Genomic DNA, 25,351 nt, shown 5'->3' with positions numbered 1-25,351 from the left:
AATTTCTCAATCAATAAAAATTTCTGCATGAGAGCAATCGTGAGGTGCCTACATGTAGCTCTTTGAACCTTATCACAGTGGTTTTAGACCAAAACTTATAAGACTGACCAATTCGTGAAGAATTGGTAGTTTTTATTCAACAATCTCTCGATTGTTTATTGAACTAGCAACTAGAAGGACAAACATTGAGAGAATCATATAATTTATTGAATTGTTAGATTTTCCAATCCTAGTCAAACAGCTTGGTTGTCATGAGGCATTCAGTCAACATTTCTCTTTTGCCTACTAAGTGACCTGTGTTAATTCTGTTTGCATTCCATGAAGGCGTGATGGCTCCCTGTGGAAACCAGGTAACTCCAGCCGAATGTGTGCCTGCCACTTTGAGGACGGGAAGAAGTGCAATGACCCCACCTTGAACACCGGAGCCGACTACACCAAGGAGGTCACCGAATACAAGACTCAGGTATCTGCTCATACGCCAGTGGTGTCCGCTGATCACTGCTACGTCTCGGGCAGTCTGATATTGAAGAAGAAAACCAGGAAGAAGCGCGTGCACCGACAGATTCAGGTCGATTTCCCTGAACAGGATACATGCTCATGCCCAGGAGCCCATGCCCGCAATGTCGTCCGCACTGTGTTTTGTTCCATGACGGGCACCGAGGCCGGTACCCAGACCTCTTTCCACAAAGAGCCCTGCAGCCGGCACACAGAGACAAGAGACCGGCGCGTGGGACCCGATGCCATGGGGGAGAGCCTCCGGTGCACGAGAGGATTCCACGGGTTCGACGGCTCACGAGCGGGGCAAGAGAAAATTCACGACCTGACTGGCATGCAGCCAAGTGTGTTTTTCCTGCTACTGTCACTGCTGCCGGCGAAGTCAAAAGGAATGAGCTTAGAGAATTGCCTGCTGTTGTTCCTGATGAAATTACGATATGGTTTGCCGTTTACATGTCTAGGAGTGATTTTTTCAGTGTTTAGAACAACGGCCTCCAGAGCTTTTAATTTTGTGCTGGAAAATCTATCCAGAGCGACACACGACTGGATTATTTGGCCGTCAGCACAAACAGTCCGCTCTATGGTACCGTCTTGCTTCTCTGAGTACCCAAATGTCAGGTGTATTATCGATTGTTTGGAATTTAAAACAGAGAGGCCGCCAAGTGGTGAGGGACAGGCGCTGATGTATTCCCACAACAAAGGAACATACACCTGTAAAGTTTTGGTCGGTATTTCTCCTCACGGATTGATTTCGTTCTTGTCCGAGGCATTCCCAGGAGGAACAACAGACAGTCAAGTCGCGACAGAGTCCGGTGTTCTGGATTTGCTCGAGCCAGACGACGTTATCATAGCCAGTCAAGCATTTCCGGAAATCGGAGCGGAAGTTCCTGGAGGAGAGGCGATTGTTGTTCTGCCTCCGTTTACCGTTCCTCAGCAGCAATTCGCGGGCGACGGCGTCCAGTCTACGGGTACCTACAAAGTATCCCCCATGAGGGTACATGTGGAAAGAATCGTACACAGGATTCGATTCTGTAATATTCTCAATGCAGCATTCCCTCGGGAACTGCTTCCATGCGTCAATGACATTGTGCGCATTTGTGCTGTGTTGGCAAACCTGCAGAGTCCTCAAATCCAAAAATGAGATTTTTACAGTTTGAAAACGGTTTTTATTTATTTGGTTCAATGTACTGATTAGCACACCCTTTGGAACGCTTAAAATTGTTTATGCTTTCCCAGACAGCCGAAGGTGTTGCTACCTTGACTTTGTTTTCAGTTTAGTGGGTGGCACTACTTAAATTGTAAGTTCCAAATAATGTTCATTGAAGCATTTCTGAGGTATGATCGGCTCACTGGGTTACTCACTAGCAATATTGTCATGTACGTGTACTTGAATCACAAAGATTGAGAGATTCTGGGGCAGCAGAATTTTTTTGCAACACTTTTTTTGGCCTAGAATATAGAAGTTTGCATTGACAAACCAAAAACACGACGTGTAAATTATTGACACTAGAATAAAACCAAAATGGAAGATAGGATTAATTAGGACTCTCAGGTGCACTTGCAGTGATTATTTTTGGAAAAAAAGCACATTGCACATTCCCGTTGGATTTGCAGTGAACTGACACGTACAGACTTACGGTGCACTTATTTCTTCTCAAACCTTTGACATGTTTGACATAAAATTGTTGCACGGGAGAGTCAGATACATGTAAGAGTCATAATCAACGTGGATTAATGCACCATAATGGAAATCTCCGTTTTCTCTACAGATTTGAAAAGGTCTTTAAAAGTTTTTAACCCTAACTGCCCAAGGGTTGCTGGACCTGACCTTCCCCATTCACACAAAGTTAAACACCCATATGGGACTTTGTGCACAGAGGCTGTTGGACTTAGTTTTTCTGAGTTATGCCAAACCCAATGCAAAAGCCAGCTGTTATGGGCCTACCAGCCCTATCCCCACAGAATTAAACACTTTCCTTCTGTTTATTTCTGTGTGGTTGGGGAAAGTTAGGGTTAAAAATTACAGAAAGCACATGTTTGTACATGTACATGTAGTTCATACTCCTGTTATCATTTTGTATGTACTGTGGCTTTCAGATTATTAAGGTGAACCCCCCTGTCAAGAATTTCTAAGGAAGAAAATGTTGACATTAGAAATGCTGTACATGAGATGTACATCTACTGGTATATCTGGATGGATATAGGGTTGTACTTTGATATGGCACATTTTTACTCGTGTAGCAGACAGGAGTAAAAGCGTGCACTTGTTTGTTTTTTGCTTTATTTGAACAAATTTTTGCTGAACTTCGTGGCATAGTGCACACTTATATTTCTGTCCTCGGTGTTTCCTTTGGTGCAATCGTATTTCGGCTTATTAATTTTCTCATTGTAGTTTAACTTCGTCTCATTGTTCCAGTTACTGTGATGAGTTTCAAGTTCCGTTTTGTTGTAGCAGTCTTTTTGGAGGCTGGCAATGAGATCGGTTGCTGCTGTTGTCGCCCGCCTCTCGCTGGAATTTACTACATTTGTAAGTGGGTCATTCCGTGAGGTCAGGGCACACTTTGTGACGGTGTCCTTGTTACACAATGTACATGGGTAACTTTTACCACCTGTCATCATGACCTGTAGAGTGGGTCATTTACATTCAAATAACACACACCTCTGTATTCAGCCTTGTAAGATGTACATGTATAACAGTGTAAATTTGGAATCCACATGCAGGGAAATAGCTGTTCATTTTTACGGAACCCAATTAACAGTGGACACCGTCACAAATTGTGCTCCAACCTCTTGCAATGACCCAAATACAGTAGTTACTCAATTCGTTTTGAATATACATATAGTCATTCAGAGACTTGGTTTTGATGCCGTGAATGTACTCATCCTTCAGTGACAGTATCAGAGGACAATTGATACTAACCATTAGGAGAAAGACCTCTCTAAAAATAAGTTAGAGCAGGGTGTCTATCAGTTTTTTTCAGGACACAGTTTCGAAATGCATGTAGACCTTGTTCGCAGGGAAGCCATTTTTGACCGTGTTCCCTGACTCTATCTGATTCAATGTAGTCTGTGAAATGGGGTGGTGGCAGACTCTTTGGGTTCCACACCTCCATGACCTCACTTTCATTCTGCTAAATGTGGCTTAGAACATTCAAATGTACATGTAATTAATCACATTTTTTAGATTATTCATCAGCTTGAATGACATTAATTTGTAATTCATTGCTTTCATTTTTATTCTCAGGATCCAAAAATGAAAGAGGTAACATCACTCTCAATTCAAGATGGCCAACTTGAGAATAAGGTCCATGTTTTGATATACAGTTTTCATACATTGAGCTGACTTGCATGGCGCTTGCCATGTTGACACTTTCGTCAACACGTCCTCAATTACTTTATGAGGACATTTTTGTTTATGACCGTTTGAGAGCCAGAGAGGCAGTCAGTGTGTATCTACATGTACATGTATTTATGTATTTAGTGTCAAGAACCATTATAACCTTGGTCAAGGCGTTCTTCATTAGCCGCACTGAACTAGCAATTTACTCGTTTTCAGCGTTGTTTTTCGTGTGCAGTGGAAAAGTCAAGGCAAACAGAGACCTCATGTGGCCAGCTTGATATGCATCTGATGAACCTGGACATCATGTTCGCCTTGATTTTTCTACTTCGCAAGAAGCGCTACAGTGGCACTGGATAGCAACGCATTGCTAGCTAGTGCAGCGCAGCTGATGACGAATGCCTTGTTCAAGGCTAGAACCATTCAAACCTGGCCAGAAACATGAAGCACAGGAAGCAGCAATAACTACTGTACATGTAGTTGTGTTTTTATCTGTCAGTTGTGTTGATTGACCATTGAAAGTAGTTTTTACTTTGTTTCCTCTAAATAAAAATCAAGTAATTATTTGGAAAATGAATGGACCAATTCTGAATGCTTTCGTGGTGTTCGTTTTCTTTTCCTTTTACTGATCAGAGTTATTTCGGCAGTGGGTTCACATACTGTACCCCTGTACAGCTCTTTCTAGAGGCAGACAGGATTGAATAAGTCACCATTGCGGATTATCTGATACACCACTTGCCATTTATCCCGTTTTCATATGACGAAAATGTGATAAGAAGTACCATCAACTCGAAAAAGATGAACAGGTCCACATGAAACACTCTGGGAACTCCTCACATGCAGATAACCTCAACAAGAATAATAAAGCGCCAATCCATTACAAAGTAAATGCTCCTCGGCGCTTAAAACTAGAAAGCTTAAAAATTACAGCAATCACAAGAAAATTAAGAAAAATCGAGAATTAATGAAAGAAAACCAATATAAAACATACACATTATTATATTAAAATTAGAAATTAAACCTTAAAATTTGATTGCACTGTAGACTATTAAAAATTGAGCATGAATAAATAAGTTAAACTGCAAAAACACTGAGATACACTAAAATTACTGTGAGTTCCAAAGAATACTGATTAGTTTGAAAAGGCTCCACAATAAAGATACATTTTAAGACCAGACTTAAAACTAGCAAGTGAATCCACAGCTGAGAGAAGGGTCAAGCTCATTTTGCTATTAAGGACCAATTGCAGAGAAAGCTCAGTCACTAAAGGTACTCAGTCAAATGTTGATACGTTGCAATCTTATCAGACGGGGCTCAAGTCAGCCGACGCGGCCACAGATTCGGAGACAGCTAACACATCTCGCATGTATTCTTGGGCCAGACCACTGATGCATTTAAAAATTATGAGACACACTTTGTAAATAATTCTGAATTTGACAGGCAGCCAATGCAGCTCTATGAGAGCAGGAGTTATATGATCAAATTTTCTAGAGCCAATAAGCATTCTAGCTGCACAGCCCTTATCTACAATGTAGGTGTGTCTGCCACCTTTGATGTAAGACTAAGAGCATTTTCAAAACAAGTGGAATCGGTTTAGACTTCACTGTCGCTGGTTCCAGTCAGAGCTTGAACATGATTCAAATGCTGCTTCAAAATGGCTGGAACCAGCAAAACCAAAGTCTCTAGCCGAATCCACTTGCTTCGAAAACTCTGTATGTCTCAAGACGGTCATTCTTGGTTGTGGCTGGGGCTTCTCACCGCAGTGACCCAATTGAAATGACTGAAGTGTTATAGCCATAAAGTGCTCGATCCTGAAACGGCAGACCCCAATAGATTGTCCATGTGACGTACAGACTTGAGATCACTTACACATTACCTAGTGTAGTTAACTTTGTGCGTGGTAAACTTTAAAAAATCTGCTCATTGTGTAAGAACATTTCTGTGCAGTAAGGCCCGGTATCATTTGAAAGAAAATAATAAGCTCGGAGCTTAAAGAAACTATGCACATGTATATGGAATATTTACTCAAAACTTTTTTAAATACAATATATACAAATATTTTAACACATGCTTTACAATATTTATTCGAGAACCAGGTAGAAGTAATAAAAATGGGTCAATTTATTTAAGAATATCCAGGAATGGTACAACCATGCCGAATTTCCTTTCCAAAAACTGAGTGTGCTTCCGGCTGTTCTTATAGCACAGAATATTAAAGAGAGAATTTACAATTAAATGAGGCAAATAACTCATGCAATAGGCCACTTACAATACAATGTAGCTTAGACAGACACTTTAACATCATAACACTTATAGTTTCACAACCATTTCACTTTACATGACTAATGGAAACCTCGTGACAGGATTTTCTTGAGGAATCAAAACTGAAATGAACTGTTCAGTGTGTGGTGGTGACCCAAAGGTGCAATGGCTCGTGTGTTTGGGGTTTTTTGTAAACCAGTTTCGAAATACCAATAAGTTTGTCTCTGCATTTCTGGAGGTGCAGCAAAGTGGCAGATGTTTGTTTCTTGAGCTTTACAAACACTGCATCTCCAGCATTAACTCGCGTTTCTTTTAAAATTGGCAAGAATTAACGACAATTGATTGCAATGGAGTTGTATTTTAGCTCTATGCATTGAATTATCATATTTTAAAGGCCATGCCAACTGCTGAGGTCGCTGAGCCGTTGGGCATAACAAATTTGAGTATTAAACAGAAAGATGAACAAATGATAGCCTCCTTTGTTCAATCACGCCGTAGGTGCATGGTCAGAAACTGCTATGTAGTCAGAAAGCCGTTGAAGACGAGAAAAGGTTTCAGTTAGTAATAGGTGTCGCGATAGCTACTGTCCGAGGCCAGAGAAGACCGCCTGACTGGACTGCCCCTGGAGCTCGGGCCGATCTGCCCAGTCTCAAACTGCTTGACGAGCCTCACCACGATTCTCCGCACGCCCCTCCTGACCATCTGCGGCGTCAGCGGCCTCTGTCTCGGCTCCTCGGGGTCCTCCAGGTCCAGGGAGGGCACCTGCGCCGGCGCCGTCGACGGGGCAGGAGGGGGAGGTGGCTGGGGAGGTGGCTGGGGAGGTGGCTGGGGAGGCGGTGGGGTAGGCGGCGGCGTGGGCGGCGGAGGCGGCAGCCTAGACACGGTGTCGGCAAGGGAGGTCTGGAAATCCAAGGTGTGGTGCAGGTTGTAGATGAGGTTGGAGCTGATGTCCTCGGCTCTATCAAAGATGGCCGGCACATGGTTAGACTTGCCCTGAATGTGGAAACATTCATTGGAGGCAGCCACCAGCTCGTCATGCACGTTACAGAGTCTCAGGAACGTATCGTACCTAAAATAAAACACAACTAAAAACCTCACTCTATATAGGCCTTTATCTTCATGGAACAGAAGCTGAAAATATACACAATGTAGTTAGAAAAACCCTAATGTACACAGTTCATTGAAATTTTAAGAAGCCCAAGATAACCCTATATACATGTACCAAATGGCCTTTAGTTTTTCCTGGCCGATGGTAGCCCCCCTCCCTCCGTGGTGCTCTGATAACATTATGGCAAAGTCTGAATGGATTCGCCTGTACATCCCCCAACAAAGAGCACAGCTCATTCAAGTATAAACCCAATCCCCATAAACTGACTTTTTTCCTGCTAGCGTTAGTAAACCTAGTTCTGAATTTAGAGCATGGGGAGCAACTGGTCCGATGGGGATCTTGGAGGTAACTGTTAATTGCAAACTTCCTCTAGGGAATTCAACACGCCAGCTACAGCGGTTTTTCTTTTCCAGACAACTTTTTACCTCAGAGCGATGAGGTCATTTTTGAGGTTGCGAAGGTCTATCTTCGAAACTTCAGCTGTGGAACTGCAGGCGCCAGCAGTCTTCTCTGTCACATAGCGGTCGAGAAGAAGGGCAATCACCCGCTGGAACATGGATGACAAATAAAGGGATATCAGTAAATTATCTCTCTAGAGACAAAAGAGTGAAAACCTCTGACTCAAAAAAAGAATAAGACTTGTATAAATCTACTCCAGAATGGTGAAAACCACTCCAAAAAGGTGGATATCACTCAAAAAAGGAGCCATATAAAGAACAACTTTTTTGGAGTTGTGTTTTATTTGTCTCCTTAGTAGAGTTGAAATGTCACTCTTTTGGAGTGGACACGTCACTCTTTTGGAGTGGACACGTCACTCTTTTGGAGTGGACATGTCACTCTTTTGGAGTGGACATGTCACTCTTTTGGAGGGGAAATGTCACTCTTTTTGCAGAGTGAGTTTTTTTACTCTTTTGCCTTTAGAGAGTGCACCTTTAAAGGTAATTTGCACAGGGTGACCCTTACATGCCCCTTAACCCTAACAATCTTGAATCCTCCAATTTTAATATGATTTTGTACACACCCTAGGGAGTCAGGGTTAGTTTTAAGAAGAGCCTTGCATATCGCTTATTAGTTTGCTGCTTATACCCATAACAGACCACATATTGTCAGATTGCACTGGTTGCCGGCCTGGAGTACTTGTAACAAGAGTAATGAGCCCCAAGCTGCACCAAGAGAGGGCGCAAGTTTGCTGGCAACAGAGGCTGCTTTGGTAGGAAGTGCACTTTGCTGGTCCACAAATGACTACAAAATGCATGCCCCATGGTCACATCACTTTCAGCCACGCTACAGTTCCATTACATAGGACGCGCAAAGTTTAATGTTTCTCTGCGCATACATACAAAACATCAACATCGTCGCTTGGCAGTGGGGCCATCGTGTTTTTCACATCTCTGTCACTGTTATCAATGAGGGGATATACCAGGTTTACAAAAACTGTATTCCAGTTACCATGTTACTGAAAAGAGATAATGGCGCCGTAGCGCCGAAGTGACTATGTCACGTGCGTAATTACGCGAATAAAAGGCATTAGAGCAAGAACCAGCACATGAACAAACACGGGTCCATTCATTTACACTGCACTTTCTGTTTCACAGTGACGTCACACTTTGGTACTCTACGAGGCCATGTTTGAATAAGGCCATTTGCACTTACACTGTAGTTAACCTGCTCCCCGAGCTGTTTGCTCATCTTCTTACTTCCGTCAATCTGCAGCATGAGTAACAGACAGTTTCTTTGATGTGAGTAACCAAGAGTTACCTCCTTTCCAACGACAAGAACTTTTGGCTTTTCTTCCGTGCTCGTAGGCTTCCTTGCTTGTATCTTATTATCGTTCAGCCAATGTAAAATGTCATTTTACTGTAAAAACAGTTCACATCGGTAATTTGCTTGCTCCCTGATCTCTTAAAGATGAAAATACAAATAAGATAAAAAGAGAGTACACTATCTCACCAATTACAAACTAAATTAAAAAGAAGCATAGCTAAAGACTCATTATATGCACGCACTGCAGAAGGATAAAAAGTTCCAGCAAAATGTTTGCTACCATAAAAGAAAAGTAATCTGGTGCTGGAAGAAATTCATCATTCAGTATCTGCTCCGAGTGGAACAAAAAAGGGCAGTTTTTTTGGGGGGTACCCACTGCATAGGCGCGCCATTAGGCGCGCAAGTATATGCGCGTTTGATGCGGAGCACGCTGAGTACGCATAGCTAATTTACTCTGGCATATACGGTCTTTGCGTACACGCAGAACGCGTGCAAGAACCCGCTTGTAATCAGCCGTCTTTCTTTCGCCGATTGGGGGTGCACTTCAGCTCGGGTAAACCCAGCAAGAAATGAGACCGAGGGGTACCCCCCAACGTGTCCAATGCCTATACACATTCCAGACTATTGTTACTTAACACATCCCCCCAAGATGTCTGAAAGGAATTCCCCAGATTCCTGTGAGACAATGACCAACACAAAGCAGGGGGGGTTCTCTCCGTCTCATACCTTGCTGCATATGAGCTCGGGGCAGACAGCGTTTTCGCATTCTCTCGTAATACAGGGATTCAAGTGATGGCAAAGTACTACCTATAATCTTCTCAGCTGATCCACTGCAGAGTTCAACTTCTGCAGGTCACTGACAGAAACTCGACCAAACCCAACAATGATTGATGAACAAAAGAACACTCTCAATGACAGACCGATAAAAAATTACTTGTTACAATTCCTGTGGCATTTTGCCCTTGAGAAAAGTTGTCTTGGGACCCAAACGACAGGCCCTACAACTTCTATTCCACACCAAAAGAACAAAAAATGTTTCCGATATGGACCTCTAAATCAGTCTTCCTGGACTCAGTCTGAATGGTTTCTGTCTTATCAGAGTGTTTGAATCAATACTTACTGGTGCTTTGAGCTTATTACTGTGCATGATTGAGAGCTTAAAACTAAGCCTGCATAATTTTAAAAATCATGCCAAAGCCTGATGATAGCGGCTTTTTATCGGCTGCTTCAAATTTTGTAACTAATTCCTGAAGCTGCTTTTCACAACACCGGGCGAAGTTAATGCACTGCATGTAGTTTTTCTGCAGCAATCGTAGCCCCTCAGCGTGCATACCAAATCAAATGCATTACGATATAACTGAGGGCAACTTACAAAGAGTCGGACTCCCTCCGTGCGCAGCCATTTGTCGTCGTACATTATGTTCATCTCCTCGGTGGCAATCTCGGCCCAGCGGCCCCGCTTGGAGAAGAGGGAGATGATGCGTCGCAGGCAGCTCTTGGTGGGGAGGAGGTTGAAGGGTGGGGGAACGCGGAGGTCGTCCTGAATGAAGGCCATCCACATGGCCGTGTAGGAGAATTTCCACTGTCGGTCCGCGTTCTCCTGAAATTATGAAAAAAAAAAATTAATATCACAGATTATCAAAGATGTTTGATATCAGAAGAGGCTTTCTATTCTCTCCTCCCCTCCAAAGCCCTTGCAAGAAACTCTGTGAAAGGAAAAAGTCAAAGCTACCACCGCGCAAAGTACTATGGGTAATTTATGTCGTTGGGCCTCTTTGTTCCACACAGGTCGCAATTTCAATCAGTAATCCGTTGTTGGTTCACTAACACCAAATCCTGCTGAATGGATGGCACGAACCAACGATGGGATCACCGATCGAGAACCGGATCACTGGGAAACAAACAGGCTCCTAATCCACGCGGCGGACATCATCTGGACCCGCCATGCATTTGTACCGAATGAAGCCATCGGCGGCCATTTACTGTGCCAAATACAAAGGTAATGGTTGGCTGGCTTGCCAATGTACATGTAACTATCAGGTTCGTATAAAGTGACTTCGTCGGTCCACGCGGACGCACCACTGACGGCAGGTTCCCATTGGACGCACAGTGACGTTGCGCGTTAACTTCCGGTTCCATGTAACTCTATGTGCAGTGGGCGGGGTTTCAACTGAAGTAACGTTCCCGTCACACTTAAGAACCGGATTGATGCCTGATGAACTAATTTGATTAACAATGGTGAGCAAGCATTTGTATTGCCTTTGTATTTGGTACGGTGAGATGGCTGCCCGATGGCTTCAATGACCTCTGCCTATTGATCAAGGGATCACAGGTCCAGATCTTTTTATACAATGAAGTCTGTGATGAACGCGTGTACAATCAGTGTATACGTGTCATGAACCTGTGGAAGTGTTGGCCCTCGTCAACATAGTGAACTTTTTCCGATGAGTTCTGGACGAGAATTTATGTCATGCATGGGCCCTCTTACAGTTCCCTGTAATGGCAGTGGGGACGAGAGAAGGTTGCATACCTCAATGTCATTGTAAACGTTGCTCCACACGGCGATGAGAGCGTTCAGTAACACGATGATTAACAGCACGTAGAAAGAAGCGTACAGCAGCGAGCCAGCGGTCTCCATGACGACTGCATTCTTCGGAAGTTCCAGGTCTGTCATGGGCATCAATCCAAAGACGGACCAATAAAGCGTGACCAGCGTCTGGAAAATGCTGAAAGGGTGATAGACGGAAAAAAAATTTTTTGACTAGTATTCAAGGTCATTCTAGGGATTCATACGAAGGGTGCACTCGACCGACTCAACGGCATCTAGTCGCAATCACTCTGATTACACCTGATTAGGTCTGACTATCATTGGTCTAGTATCAATTAAACGGTGTCAGGTCTGGTAACAACCTCAGCTCATTGCTGTCCATATCTACAGAACAATCCGAGGAGGTGCCATTACTGCCGGCAGGGGCACTGTTCTCCTGCGCATGAGCTCTTTAACACTACACGTCCGTGTATTTTGAAAAATTCAGACATATTTCAAATGAGCAATTAAAGTCTGGGCTCAGAACATCGCATTTTGAAGAGAAAGCGCTCTTTACACGCACACTGTCTTCTTGACATCACAACAGCATTGCCCCCATCTCGAAGAAAAGCACGGAAAGTCTTTGATGTGTACAGAGGGCATTTTTCAATGAGATTAACAAAGAAATAATGGCATTTATTTCCAACACGTTTTAAAAAAGTGCGTAAGAAAAGAGTGAGATGATACATGTTATGCCCAAAAGTTACAGCCACGTCATGGACTTCTTCTTTTTTTTTCCATATTAAATAAGCCGTTACTAATCTTGATACTTTGTCTTACTCTGCAAAACTTCCCCGCTTACAGATCTCTGGATTTTCGGCTGTGCTGGTACAATGGTTGTACTCCTTCTCGTTATGGTACGAGTAGGTTAACGTCAGCCCAACGGCAAATGATCCCAGCACCGTCCCCACCACGATGAAGAAATGGGACGTCCTTATTGTCATGCCGACGAGGGAGATCTGTAGCGGGCCAATCAGATCGCTGATGACGACGTAAGGCAGCATACGCAGTACGGTGAAGGCTGTTGCCAGAGCCAGCAAGGCCCGGGCCATTATCTGGGGGTGGTTCCAGGGCCGGCGGACAAAGATGCTGTGCTCGCCGTCGATGGGGGTGGTGGGTCCCTTGTTGACCACGTCCTCCTGGAATGAGGCCTTCCCCCCGGTCCTGCGCCGGGCCGTGTAGTTCAGGACACGCGCGACGACCAGCTTAACGTGTGTCTTGGACGTCTCGTTGATATCTGGGTGCGACCTCTCCAATTCGCCGATGACGTAGTTGCTGATGTCAGCCAGCTTCCCCTCAGTGAAGTTCCTGGCTACAGCCGGTGGGGGTACTTCAACTGACCGCCTGGACCGTGCATAGTCAGGTGTGGCTGGCACAACATTCACTAACTCGGGGCCAAGACTCTGTAATGTAAGAAATTCAAAATATTCAGCAATGCATATTTACGCACTCCTTACGTATGTGCATAATTATGAAGCAGAAACACGGTGCCTACGACTCACTGCCAAGAAAATAAGTATGTCTAGGGAACTAGTTTTATTATGGTTATTCTGGTTTATTTCCACTTGGTTCCAACCCGAAGGCTGAATTATGAAGTGCTACAGAACAGATAAAATTCAATATATTAAAAATACAGATTGCAACAAGACACATACAAATTCACCATAAAATATAAAAAGGGTCCGTAAAGAGAAGACAGTTAAAACAATACAGGCAGCACTAAAGTAAAAAAAAAGAAAGAAAAAAAGCTAAAAGCTCGTACTTACGAAGTAAGAGAACATTTCTAATGACACCCCCACCAGGAACAAGAGGATGATCAGTGTGTCCCGGATGTGTTCCCATTGGGTCATGACCTTTCTGAACCCCCTAGCTGCGACGCATTCAATCTCTCGCCAAAGCAGACCTGTATATCCAAGATAGAGTTCAAGGCACTAATGACTGGTTACTCTCTGACAACAAAGGTGGTAGCACGTCTCCCATTCAATGGTGAAATTTTGGAATTCTCAAGCCGAACCCCTTGGGACAATCCTTTGATAAGCCTTTTGCAAGTTAAATTTGAAAAAAATCTGGTACACTGAGATATCTGATTGCACATAAACATAACAATTCAATTCCTCGACTAAAGACACGGTATACTGTTGCAAGACCTGGTGATACCGGGCAAGCTTTTGCATAGCAACCATTTCTGGAATGACCTGGTCCCGGTGTGCCTTTCTTATCCATTCAAAACAGTGTACTGGTCCAAGACGTCTCTTTTGTAACTAGTAAACAAAAGCTTGCCCCAAATCGCAAAGTATAGCAACAATGCCTTTAGGATGGAGAATTCAAGTTATGTTGACGTGAATTTAAAGGATTCAGTGTACCACATTTATTTCAAATGTAACTCGTAAATGGCTTATTGATAAACAAGAAAGCCCCGGCCCCTAAACTTGCCTTAATTTGAGGACGTCCAGTAACACTGCATTCTTTGAGTGCTTGCTTGGAGAAATTGTACCAGAGGCTGAATTAACAAGTCAGCTTGGTACAGTGGAACGCCGCTGTACTGAACACTGCTGTACCCAACATCGTCCCTGGCTCCCAATATTTTGTGCACAAAACCTACCGAACACTTTGCCATTTGTAATTCCTGAACGTCAAAGTCCGTTTTTTTATGCTGGAGAGTGACAAGTGGCCATTATTTCCCCAAGGATTAGAAGGGAAAGCCACTAGTTGTTGAAGAGTTAATTGTAATTAACTAGCTGAAAACTGGGTACATTGGTCCGCACATGTTCAAAGTCGTCTTCTAGTGACAGCCAGGGCACACACGGTTAATCTGCCAACGGTATTGGATGGACACTGGTTTTGCGACTCCATGAGATTGATCGGGCACGAAAGAAAACAACAAGCGGGACTAACATTAGTCTAAAGAGGGCGCCGCTGATACACAAGCCACCGAGTATCACGGACATGGAAAACTCACCTGTGTGAGTGTCCTCAATGAAGCAACACCAGGAATACTGTTCCTGATGAGCTCTGAGGCTTCTCATGGTGAAGGTGACGAGTTAAAGTGACAGGTTTGCACTAGTGCCGCGCAAAAATATATCTCTTTAGTGAGTGTGGTTCTGACTCTCTCTCTCGAGAGCTAAACTATCGAAAGCCCTTATGTAATTACCGTCCGATGGATGCTGCTCCACGGGGGTATGTGTGGTTCTGGAACAGAAGTTGGCTACAGCAAACCTTTCAGTAAATTGTGTTCGGAAAGAGTTCCATACAGACACCCCTTGACATCCTGTGCACAAACTCTATGGAACTGGTCCGAGAAATTGTTTTCTAAGTAAACGACTTGCCTTCTTTCCTCCTAAATTGAACTTTTCTGGATATGTTTTTGCTCTCTGACGGCTTATAGCTCACTGTAGGGAATAATTACTGACGTCCTTATATGGAACTCTTCCCTTGTGTTCCAGTTGACCAGAAGACAACAAACAAACTACCTGTGATCCAGACCATGGCAGCGATGGCGTACGGGCGACTGATGCTGGGATTGTGGGCCTCCCCTCCGTCGCTGACGGCCTCCCAGGTCAGCAAGGTCACAAAGGTCAGGTCAGATGCCAGGTACATGATGAACATGACGATGCTGAAGAGGAAGGGAAAGAATTCTGAAATGCGTTTCTCTCTGGCCTGCTTCAGAGCATCAGTTTTGTAAAATGAAGGGTCGATTTTGCCGACACTCTGGGAAACAAACGGTAATTTTACACACTGAACGGACATGGTTCTACGCACACGCTGAACTCAGCAAGGCGTTCAAAATTACATCCTTTTCTAAATTCTCAGAATTGACCTTTTACAATGTAAAATTACATCCCACTTTTTGCCACTTGAAAAGTCAAACTTGAACTGACACAATTGCTATGGTAGATGTGATTTTTTCACATCTTGGAATGATGTGTCTGAACGTCTTGGTCACAAACCTCATCTGCCCTCGTATCCACATCACATCAAATCCCAGAATGTAAAGAGTTGAGCTCTGTCAATCTGTGAATTTACTCTTTCTGATGTTTTCTGAGAATTGGCTGCGATCTTCGTCCACGAACTCGCAACCGTTGAACACGTTTTATCTTTCACGTTTACCTGAAGTTTGAAATGGCCTTCACGCTTGTTTTGTTTGCCCCGAGAAAAGTGTTATCAAACACAAAACATTATTCTGGGCATGCGTACTTTGGGCAAGTACCTCAGATGCATGATCGATAAACCATTAATTAATTGATATAATTCAAAGTTAGTGTCGTATATTGACTTTATAATGTTTGCTGCAAAAAGTCATTTGTGATGCAGAAAATCTTGAATTACTTTCCTTTGAGGAGGATTCTGCGAATTAAAGTCAAAATTTAAGGCTCTCCAGCTTGGTCAATTTGCATATTTCAGGTCACTCTACTCAGAATGCATTCAACTGCAGTTTTTGTATTTATTATTTATGACTTTGAATATAAATACATGCTCTTTCAATTCAAATTCAAATTTATTTACGTTTTGCATACACATAACCAAACTCCTATACACATGAATCAGTCAGCTTGTCAAAAGACTACTAAGTTCTAATAGCGGAAAAAAAGCACAAACCTGAAAAATGTAGCCCCACCTATTTTGAGTGGCCTACCCCTGAGCAAAACTTGCAAGTTCTACAGAAATGCTTACGGGATTCGGACAAAGGTTTTCAGCTTCTTATGAGATGAATAGACGTGGATTACAGCCAGCACAGGATAGAGCAGTAAGAGCAAAGCGAAGAACAAGAACCGATAGACGACTTTCTTGTCGCGTAAGAAGAGTAGCCTCCGGTAGAACTGGGTGATTATGACCTGCTGGCAGTTTGGATGGGCAATAAACTAAATGCAGAAAAGAAAATTAAGTTGCAAAACTGAAAATCAAACCTTCTATATATTTTTTTCACTTTTGCTGTCTTTTTTGCTTGTTTTAATTCATACCTGCAGCTTGTTTTCTACAGCCTAGTTCTTCAGTCAGGAATTTGTTTTACAAATATTTTCGACGGGAAGTCTGAAAGTTTTATTGTATGGCTTTGATCACACATCAAAAAGGATTTCTGTCATCAGATGTTAGGAATGGAAATTAATCTCCCAGCTGTTTACCTTCTGCAGCCCAAGGTCGAGGGCACTCGATATCTTGGGGAGCGGTGAGTGAGAGGCGCAATCCCCAATCAGGACGTTGTCTTCGTCTTGGTGCGTCAGCACTGTCATGATCTGCCAGGCAGTTGATTCACAAAGCGGGTGAGTAAGTGAAGAGTACAAGGCTGAACAACAGTTGGCCAATTTGAACAACAGTTGGCCAATTTGAACAACAGTTGGCCAATTTGAACAACAGTTGGCCAATTTGAACAACAGTTGGCCAATTTGAACAACAGTTGGCCAATTTGAACAACAGTTGGCCAATTTGAACAACAGTTGGCCAATTTGGCCAATTACATGTATGTTCCCGGTGTAAAATATATTTTGTGCAACTGGGTCATTCTATAAATTAGGGGTCCAAAAGCGTGACATTTTTGTGTCCCTGCTTCATATGACCTTTGTTTTTTGACATGGAAATATCACCAGAATTGATTTCAAACTATTACTATTTGTTTGGCAGGTAATTTGCATTAATTCACCACTCTTGGAAATTAGAAAATGTGTTCTGAACTTATAAAATCATAGGTCAGATGTGACAGGGCCATGAAAAAATTGGACCCCTTATTTATGGAATCACTCAACTACTAATTGCACTCTCATCACACCTACAGGACCAAAAATCTGAAGTCGTCTAGAACCTCAAACATTATTTTCAGTTGTCTTGGCCACGTTAAAGTTGTAAGGTATATCGGAATGCTGTCCATAAACAATTAAACGAGACGATGTCAAATATCCTTGTCGCGTTGATGTTGAAAGATAATATTCCACAGAAGTGATCTCAATACTTTGCCAATGATGTAAACAATAAAGCAGTAAAGACCCCCCAATCGGTATTTATTTGTCTGTCCGGGTTGGTGTCATTTGGTTGAAACAGTATCTATCACGTGAGTTGTGACTTGCGACGCCCTGGCCCTAATTACAAGCGACGAAAGCTGCACTTGATTCCGTCAGGAGAAGAGAAAATAGTTGGAATTGCTTTCTACTGGTGAACTTCAAATGACCCTGAACAATGTAGAGGCAGAACGCCACCAACAGCCAGAAAAGACACCCAAAATGGTTTCCAATTGCTGTAAATGTGAGGTCTCTGACTTCATGTGTGTAATAAGCACTCATCCATGCAACTTCAAATCATCAGCCTTGGAGTTCTTAATGGTGCCAAAGGCAAAACAGTATTTTGCTGTACAACATCAGAGTAAATCCTTGTCATCTGATTGGTGAAGTGTCAATCTCGACAGAAAGATGGAATGTTCTATTCCACTCAGCTCTATCCTGAAGAATAGAGCGTTCCATTGTCAACTTTATAAAATCAATTTATACTCTTCTGACTGCATTGCTATATTGTCATTAATTTTATAAAACATCTATTGAAGAACAGAATTCTTCTGAGTTTTTGGGGTTTGATGTTTTGTTGTGGATTTCACCTCTTCTGTGCTCCTGGCTTGAGAGATGAACTCAGTGGCAAAGTTTTCCATATCATTCTGCAGCGCATTGTAGCCAACCTTGAACTCGATCTCTATCTCCTCCAGCTTGCGGAGCTCGTCGCACAGGGTGAAGGCACGATGGACCGGGTCCTTGCTGGCCATGGCTACGTAGGCCTCGCTGGCCAGCCCTTTGTAGATCTCCATGGTGCCCACAGAGCGCTGGAAACTGTCCTTGGCTGCCGTCTGGAAGTCGTGGCTCTGAGGGATGCGCACACCGTTCTCCAGGAGGATCTGTGGCCAAGGAAAAGACCATGGGCCCTGTTTGTTTCACACGAATCCGGATCCCGATCAGTGATCCCGACGCTGGTTCATTCATTCCATCTATTAGGCAAGGGTTCTGGTGTCAGTAAACCAACATCAGATCACTGACAGCGATTCGGATTGGCACGAACAAACAGGCCCTATCTAGTTTCGAGACAGTGTTGACGCAAATGACGAGTTCTCCTAGTGACCCTCTCTAAAGGACGTCAGATAACACAATCACCTTTAGCCTTCCGATCACTGCCATACAGATTACTCTTTGTAGAAGAGCCCACGCGGGAGAGTTTTGTAGATGTCTTGGACAATGTAGAGGTTTATTTCAGTTTCAAAAAGCTTTCACTACTTTTCCTTCTAAATAAACAGCAATGTGTTGCTGGTGTACATTTTGGTTCTTGCATGAAATCTTCAACATTCTTTTGGGACACGGGCTTAAATGCCACATGATCTGTGACCGAGACCCCGACAGGTACCGTAAACTATGTTTCCACGAGTACCCGAGTGTGGTTCGTGTAGGGCCTCTCAGTTTCAAGAGCGGGCTTAAAAGAAAATGTTGCCTCAAACTTGTTAATGTCAAAAAGAACTGCTGCATGATAAATGCGAGATTCTATTACAAGCAAAATAATGCCTTAGATCTGGGTTGGCAGGTTGGTTTCACCCATTCTTGAAAGGTGGGCTTCAGTTTTGTCTAGCAAAGCATTTGTGACCTTAGTCAGTTTATGAAGTTCTCACGGCATATGCCTGAGAAGACACCGGGAGAACTCACCTTGACCATTGGGAAATTTTTCCTCTGTGCAGCCAGGATGATTGGGGTGATGTCAGGGTGGAAATCATCATTGGCGCAGTGGCAGTCAATGATGCGTTGTCTCTCGGTGGCATCCTACAGAGCGGGAAATTTAGAGCTTTTTTCTTGGCCTATCTCGAGTCCCACGAATATTCACACAAATTTTTCAAGGGGCTAGTGTGGTCTTATCATGGAAAATAGACTCAGAAAGACAACGAAGATTTCCTTCTCCTGTCCTAGGTAGCCACTTTTGTCTATCAAAAAGAAAGTGTGTGTGCCTTAATAGAGGCTTTGCATGGTAGCCATCTTGCAGGGCAGTGCCTTTATTTTACAAAGACACCCCTCTGTGCACACCCAATGGAACAAAGGCACTGGCCTGCAAGATGGCAGCCACGCAAATCCTCTATAGTTTCACAGAATAGTTCTATTTATACAATACCCGCATAAATCCCAGTCATCTGATTAGTGGATCGTTGATCATGTGTCATTGAATCATTTTATTCTATTCAACGGTATCCATTTTATTTAACTGGTTCCTGCCCCCATTTCATATATTTTGATCCCAGCAAATAAAAAGGAAGATATAATGTAGGAACAGAAATTAAACTCTGCATTACATAGCGGGAAGTGTTTCGAACATGATCTTATATGTACATGTATTTGACAAAATGACAGACGTTAATATGTGAGCAGGGCTTATTTGTTCTCCTAATAGACGAGGATTTATGCAGGTAGGCTACTGTATAAAACCAATCATGAATATTTCACATTCACGCCAAGGTACGGTGTAAGAGTAATTTCATGCACTCATGAACATTCATTTCTCTAATGTGCAGCAATTCACATCTGTGGTGTGACGAAAGAAAATAAGCCTGAACACACAATGTTGGGGGACATAATTCAACAAAAAAATGACAAGGAAAAAAAATCCTTTGTTGTGTCTTTGTAATTCTTTGTTTGGAATGCAATAAAACAGGTGCAATCATAGGTCCCCCGAAGTGAAGGAGGTGTGAACAAACTTTTGGCATGGAATTACACTTAAGGCAGTCAACCAGCTGCTCAGTTAGCCCTGCACTATGCAGTACCTTTTGACACAGCGATGGAAGGAGAAAATTGCCTGTATGATGAGACTCTTGAGGGCGCTACACTGAATAAATGGGTGCAGGCCAGTATAAACTGCCATACACCCTAGCCAACAGTGATAAATACCTGAACTTCCAAAGATCAGGGAAAAAACTCATGAGTTTCTCTCCCTTTCGAGACACACATCAAATTAAAGACCGTTGTATGATTGGTCATTTTCTTTTCGAATTTCCATTCATTAACCATTGAAGATATTGCATTTCCTCAGAAGGTTACCCCTAAAAAGCTGTCATGAAGTCTCTTGCCATTTGGAAAACTTGATGCCTACACTTCTTGAAAAATAGACCGTTTTCTGGCACCGATCTCCAAATCTCACTCAGACACAAGTTGGTATTCTTCTTGCTAGCCTAAACCTGTCTTTTCTACAAACCTTTAAGTTCATGGGACACAAAATGCTCTCTTCCGTAGACAATTCGAGTGGATACAAATTGCGATTTTGCAGGCCCAAGCAGCTGAGTTTTTGGCCCATACTGGCCTGCACACAGAATGGCCAGGCACTTTGTAACAGCCTACAAAGTCTGGAGTTCTTGTAACCAACCATATATGACCAGTCAAGGACATTGGATTCCTCTAAGCAAAGTCCTACCTTAAGAGCATGTGCTCTGTCGCACAATATTCGCACTGCCTCGCTGAAGTCATGCTCCACGGCTCGCAAAACAGCATCTTTGATCTGGACACCATGATCCAGAAGAGGGTAAATCACACCTGAAAGAGGAAGTCTATCTTGGATAATTAGGCTGAAAAATGGGCCAAGACAGGTCACAAATTCAACAGTGGCTTTGTAAGATATGGCACAATATCAGGAGATACATGTATTCCAGTTTTTCCTGTGAATGCAAAAACAAAAAAAAAACATGTCAAAAGCCTTACTCTCCAGAGGGGAATAAAGGGTTTTGGGAAAAAATGCCAAACTATGACCCTCCCCCCAAAGAAACAAGGTTTGCTCCCGAAAATGTGGTTCTGGATCTGCCCTTGTTTGATAAGCATGCGGCTAATCAAGATACAGAAACCGGCAGTTGGGATTTCCTTTCATCCTCATAAATCAGTTTGTTAGATTACATTTTTAAATTGTGTCAACGCACTTAAGTCACTTTTTTTTCCTTTTCGCGAGTAATGGCTATGGTGGATATCTGAAGATCTGAATTCCATCTCGTGACTATGAATTCACGATATCAATGTACATGTAATCATGAGCGTAAATCCTGGGGGGGTTGGTAGATTATCCCCCACCCGCTGAGGCTATCCCCCACCCGCTCATGAGTTTTGAGGTGGGAGATGGGACGATTATCCCCATCAACTGAGTTTGAGTGGGGGACGGGCTACTGAATCATCCCCCTCCCAATCATCCAACTTTTTTGTGATGGGTCATAAATTAATGCTGATCGTTGAAGAATTTTTCGGGGACTCAAATTGGATTCGCCATATCACTCACACAGGGAGAACAATTCTTAAAAAGCCATAAATTGATTCTCCATGAATGTAAAACATATTATTACAGACGTTCATCGCCCAGAATAATAAATTATTAAGGCTGGGCAAGTCCCCCCCCAACACACACACACACAATGCAGTGTGTATTTGCCTGCAATTGGGGACCCCCTGTTGTTCCTCTTTTGTTTGTACTTTAACTTTTTTAGAAGACCACCCATATGTTTTGTACACAGTTGTCAATCGGGGACCCTCTGTCAATCGGGGACTTTATTGTCCTCTATTGTTCAGGGTCCCCAATTGAATGCAGAAACAAACTCACACACACCCACACCTCCTCCCGCACCGTAGTTGTGGGGACATACACTCGACATTTCACCCATTTTGTGGGGACCGAAAACGTTGTGGGGACTCAGAAATGTCCCAACTACTCGGTTCAAATTTTCCTAACAAAAGAACTTGTCCTCTTAGCGCGGTGAATGCCTACCCACACACCCTCACCCAACCACCAATCTCCGGCACAAAGTCATACAAATGTAACTTTATGAAGAAAAGCTTTATAAAAGTATCCAAAAACTCGGTCACTTCGCATACATACTGTAAATCCGCCAGTAAAATATCACTTGCCTTCAAAAATAAGTTCGCACAACTTAAAGTCAAAGAAACATTGGCCTAGGCCCTCACTTAGCCTATCGCAAGAAAAGAGCTTCATTCACCATTCTCCATGTTGTGAGAAAAACTGGTGGGCTCTATATCATAAAAACGTAGATGCTAAAATTTAAAAACAATATTGAATTTATGCGAAAATAGGCAACATTATAGGCTTCTGTTATTTGTTCCTTCTAAATTACATTCCAACTATGGATTTTGTCTTTTGATAGTTTTCCTATCAGCGGCCCAGCACTCACCCAGGTTCCCATTTTCGATGGCCACGTGGAGAGCAGTGCGCCCGCTAGCGTCGGTACAATTGATATCGAGATTATGCTGTAGACTCTTCTCGAGGCTGTCCTTCATCCCCTTGACGTCGCCCTTCATGGCAGCAATGAAGTACCTCTCCCTGGCTACCTCTGGGCTTATACCATCCCCCATGGTGACTGTACGAAAACCTAAACCTAAAAAGGTAACAAAAACTACCAGATTGTGCCAATGAAGGAGTAACACAATTTGCATGGCGTCATACGAATTTTGGGCTTAATTGAAATTGGGCCCCTTGTCGTTACGGGTTCCCAGCTTCCAGTTTCTCTAAGAAGTCAGTGGTCTGTTATGTACAATACAATTCTAAGAGTTCATTTTTGGACCTTTTTACCGTATTGCCAAATCAAAGACAATTGGACTCGGTCTTTTTTTAAAATTCTTAACAATCACGTACAGGCACTTAAAATAAGTAAACCCTGTGTGAAGTTTCGATATGTTTTATTTACGGGTCATTTGGGTTTATGTCCTCACATGCACGTGCTGGCCCACGTGCATTGACAGCGTCAGTGGGAAAAGTTGTGGCTGAACAATCAAAGAAAAAAAATCGGGTTTCGCGAAGATTGGTACATCCCATTTTCACAAAAAAATTGGTGTCGAAATGATTCCAAGGCTTTACTGAGCAAAGAAATCGACAAGTTTAGCGCAGGAATAAAATGCATCCCGACGGTGGTGAATTCCTCGGCTCTTTTAGAGTTAAACCACGTTGCAAAGTGCGGGCCAGGGGACCACGGGCACGGTTTGGAACCGCTTGCTTGGTAAGCGCTGAGCCTGCCTTCTGTCGGCGAGGCTGGCTGACAAGCGTTCGACAGAGCAAGCCGCTTCGAAATCTCCTTCCGGTCCTCCATTTGCAAAATGACGGTATGCGCATGTGTTGGAAAGTGAGGTGAAAATGATGCCCGAGACACAAAATGACCATCGAGGTAATGAGCGGTTATGGAGATTGTATGGGATGGAAGAAGTAGCTAATCCAATTTTCTGAATGCAAATGACAGAAGTGACTTGTAGAAACGACAAATGCCACAGTGAAATGCCTTTGACTGCAATTGTTCTTACGCTCCAAGGCAGGAAAACGAAGAGTTAAGAAATTCGATATGTGAAATTGTTCACAGACCACCAGATAACAATTTGCTGTTAATGATAGCAATTTTCTATTATGCGCAAACGTGCTTTGTTGATTTTATACTAGTTTACCCTTAGTTTCCACCACATAATATTATTTGGGCTGAAACAAGCTTGTGAAACACTATTTCGGTCTCTTCTCGAATCGCATTCAATTAGTGGATTCTCTCTTTATAGGGTCAGTGTCTGTTTTCTCCTGAAACCGCATGTTCATGAGAATCAACACATGTAAAATTCATTTTTAAAACTCAGCACCTTTGTACTCACCGTTTCTCCCGAAATCCAACGTCAGAAGCCTTTAATCTGGGAAAAGATCACGAATCCTCGAGCATCCTGCGTTCCATCAGAAAGCCGTGAGCAAAATGACATATAGGCCACGTACGATCCTATGATCTTTTGACGTGGGCGGTACAGCAATTATAAAGTACATGTACTACCTTTGCATACGCGCCCCGCATGTACATTGCGACTTCTGATGCCGGCGTTCAGGAGCCGCTCTGAAAGCAGGTTCACCAAGTCTAACGCGCGCACTGCTGTACATACGCCCCGTGGTATACCGTAGCACCAGCTTCAACACGAAAACCGACGGTGGACTCTGTGAACATGGCTAAACCAGCGGAGCCTAGCCTGGAGACCAAACGAATCTCTAAATGGCGGACGTTACGCACGGTAACGCACTCCCATTAATATTGTACACGTGAGTTAATTTTGAATCAAAATCGTGCAAAGGATGACACAGTCATTTTTTAAAACTAATTTGTCAAAATAACTCCAGATCTGAAAAATGAACTGTCACAGGGAATGCTTAAAAGGCGGGGAGATCTTTCCTTATCAGACCACACTGAAATCGTGCATTCTACTAAATACCAGCTGAACCCTAGCAACCCGGCTTACGGGTGACTACCTTAATTAAAAATGTCGCAGAATACAGATTGTGGATGGTGTTTTATATGATTCTTCATCAGGCAGCGTCAGCTGAATATACTTATCACATAAGCTTATTGTATGACAACGTTTTCTGTGAAGCGGACGTCTGGGTACAAAACATGAGTAAAAAAGTTGATTACATGGTAGGGGTCGTTAACAAGTTGGGGACACCACAAAAATTATCTGACCGGAAAAGGTAGAAAGAGGTCAAGTGGTTTCTCATAGAATTATTGCTCCGAGATCAGTGATCGTAATGCCCTTACACTCATTAAGGGCAATGAAAAGCCACTTTTTATGTTCTGTTTTGTGGCGCCATTTCGTCGCAATCCTCTCTTTATAGGGATGTGTTTCGTGGCGAAGCAGTGAAGGGTTAAGGGTCAGTGTATCCTGGACTGCAGATCCCCTCCGTGCACGGTTTTTAAGTGCGCTGCCAGACCATAGTCTGACGACTGGGAATACGTTTTGTTTGGTATACGTGCATCGTGTGTTTTAAAAGGCGCCACAGTAAGGCCGTGTCCGAATTACTT

At 43.1% G+C, this 25,351-nt stretch overlaps 2 protein-coding genes across 4 annotated transcripts in view; one reads left to right on the top strand and one right to left on the bottom strand.

The window, feature by feature from the left end:
* Positions 1–4,378, top strand: part of LOC110988816 (uncharacterized) — a 7,295-nt gene extending 2,917 nt beyond the window's left edge. The window contains exons 2-3 of one of the 2 annotated variants that reach the window (XR_015427022.1): positions 325–3,022; positions 3,740–4,378. Coding sequence is in view for 1 of the 2 variants with exons in the window: in XM_022252683.2 (XP_022108375.2) it covers positions 325–1,636 (1,312 nt within the window). In the remaining variant the exon portion in view is untranslated. Of the gene's footprint in view, positions 1–324 lie in introns of both variants that reach the window. The other variant, XM_022252683.2, reaches the window with a different exon arrangement.
* LOC110988814 (short transient receptor potential channel 7-like) lies at positions 4,379–25,351 on the bottom strand. Of its 2 annotated transcripts, none has more exons than XM_087142903.1 (15): positions 24,165–25,351; positions 22,712–22,909; positions 20,962–21,080; positions 19,215–19,328; positions 18,131–18,421; positions 16,674–16,784; positions 16,225–16,412; positions 15,024–15,166; positions 13,320–13,456; positions 12,334–12,956; positions 11,497–11,692; positions 10,339–10,566; positions 8,856–8,909; positions 7,628–7,749; positions 4,379–7,163 (listed from the first exon to the last, which is right to left on the bottom strand). In XM_087142903.1, the coding sequence occupies exons 2-15, from the start codon at positions 22,890–22,892 to the stop codon at positions 6,653–6,655; spliced, it is 3,018 nt and encodes a 1,005-aa protein (XP_086999029.1). In that variant the 5' UTR covers positions 22,893–22,909; positions 24,165–25,351; the 3' UTR covers positions 4,379–6,652. The 2 variants fall into 2 exon arrangements, with proteins under 2 accessions (XP_086999029.1, XP_022108371.2); XM_022252679.2 differs by having other exon boundaries at positions 22,712–22,915; positions 24,165–25,350.

The sequence above is a fragment of the Acanthaster planci genome, linkage group LG10 (assembly GCF_054643075.1).
Source record: "Acanthaster planci isolate LZ-2023a linkage group LG10, COTS_SCS, whole genome shotgun sequence".
Lineage (NCBI taxonomy): Eukaryota > Metazoa > Echinodermata > Asteroidea > Valvatida > Acanthasteridae > Acanthaster > Acanthaster planci.
This window is presented reverse-complemented; position numbering and strand designations above follow the sequence as displayed.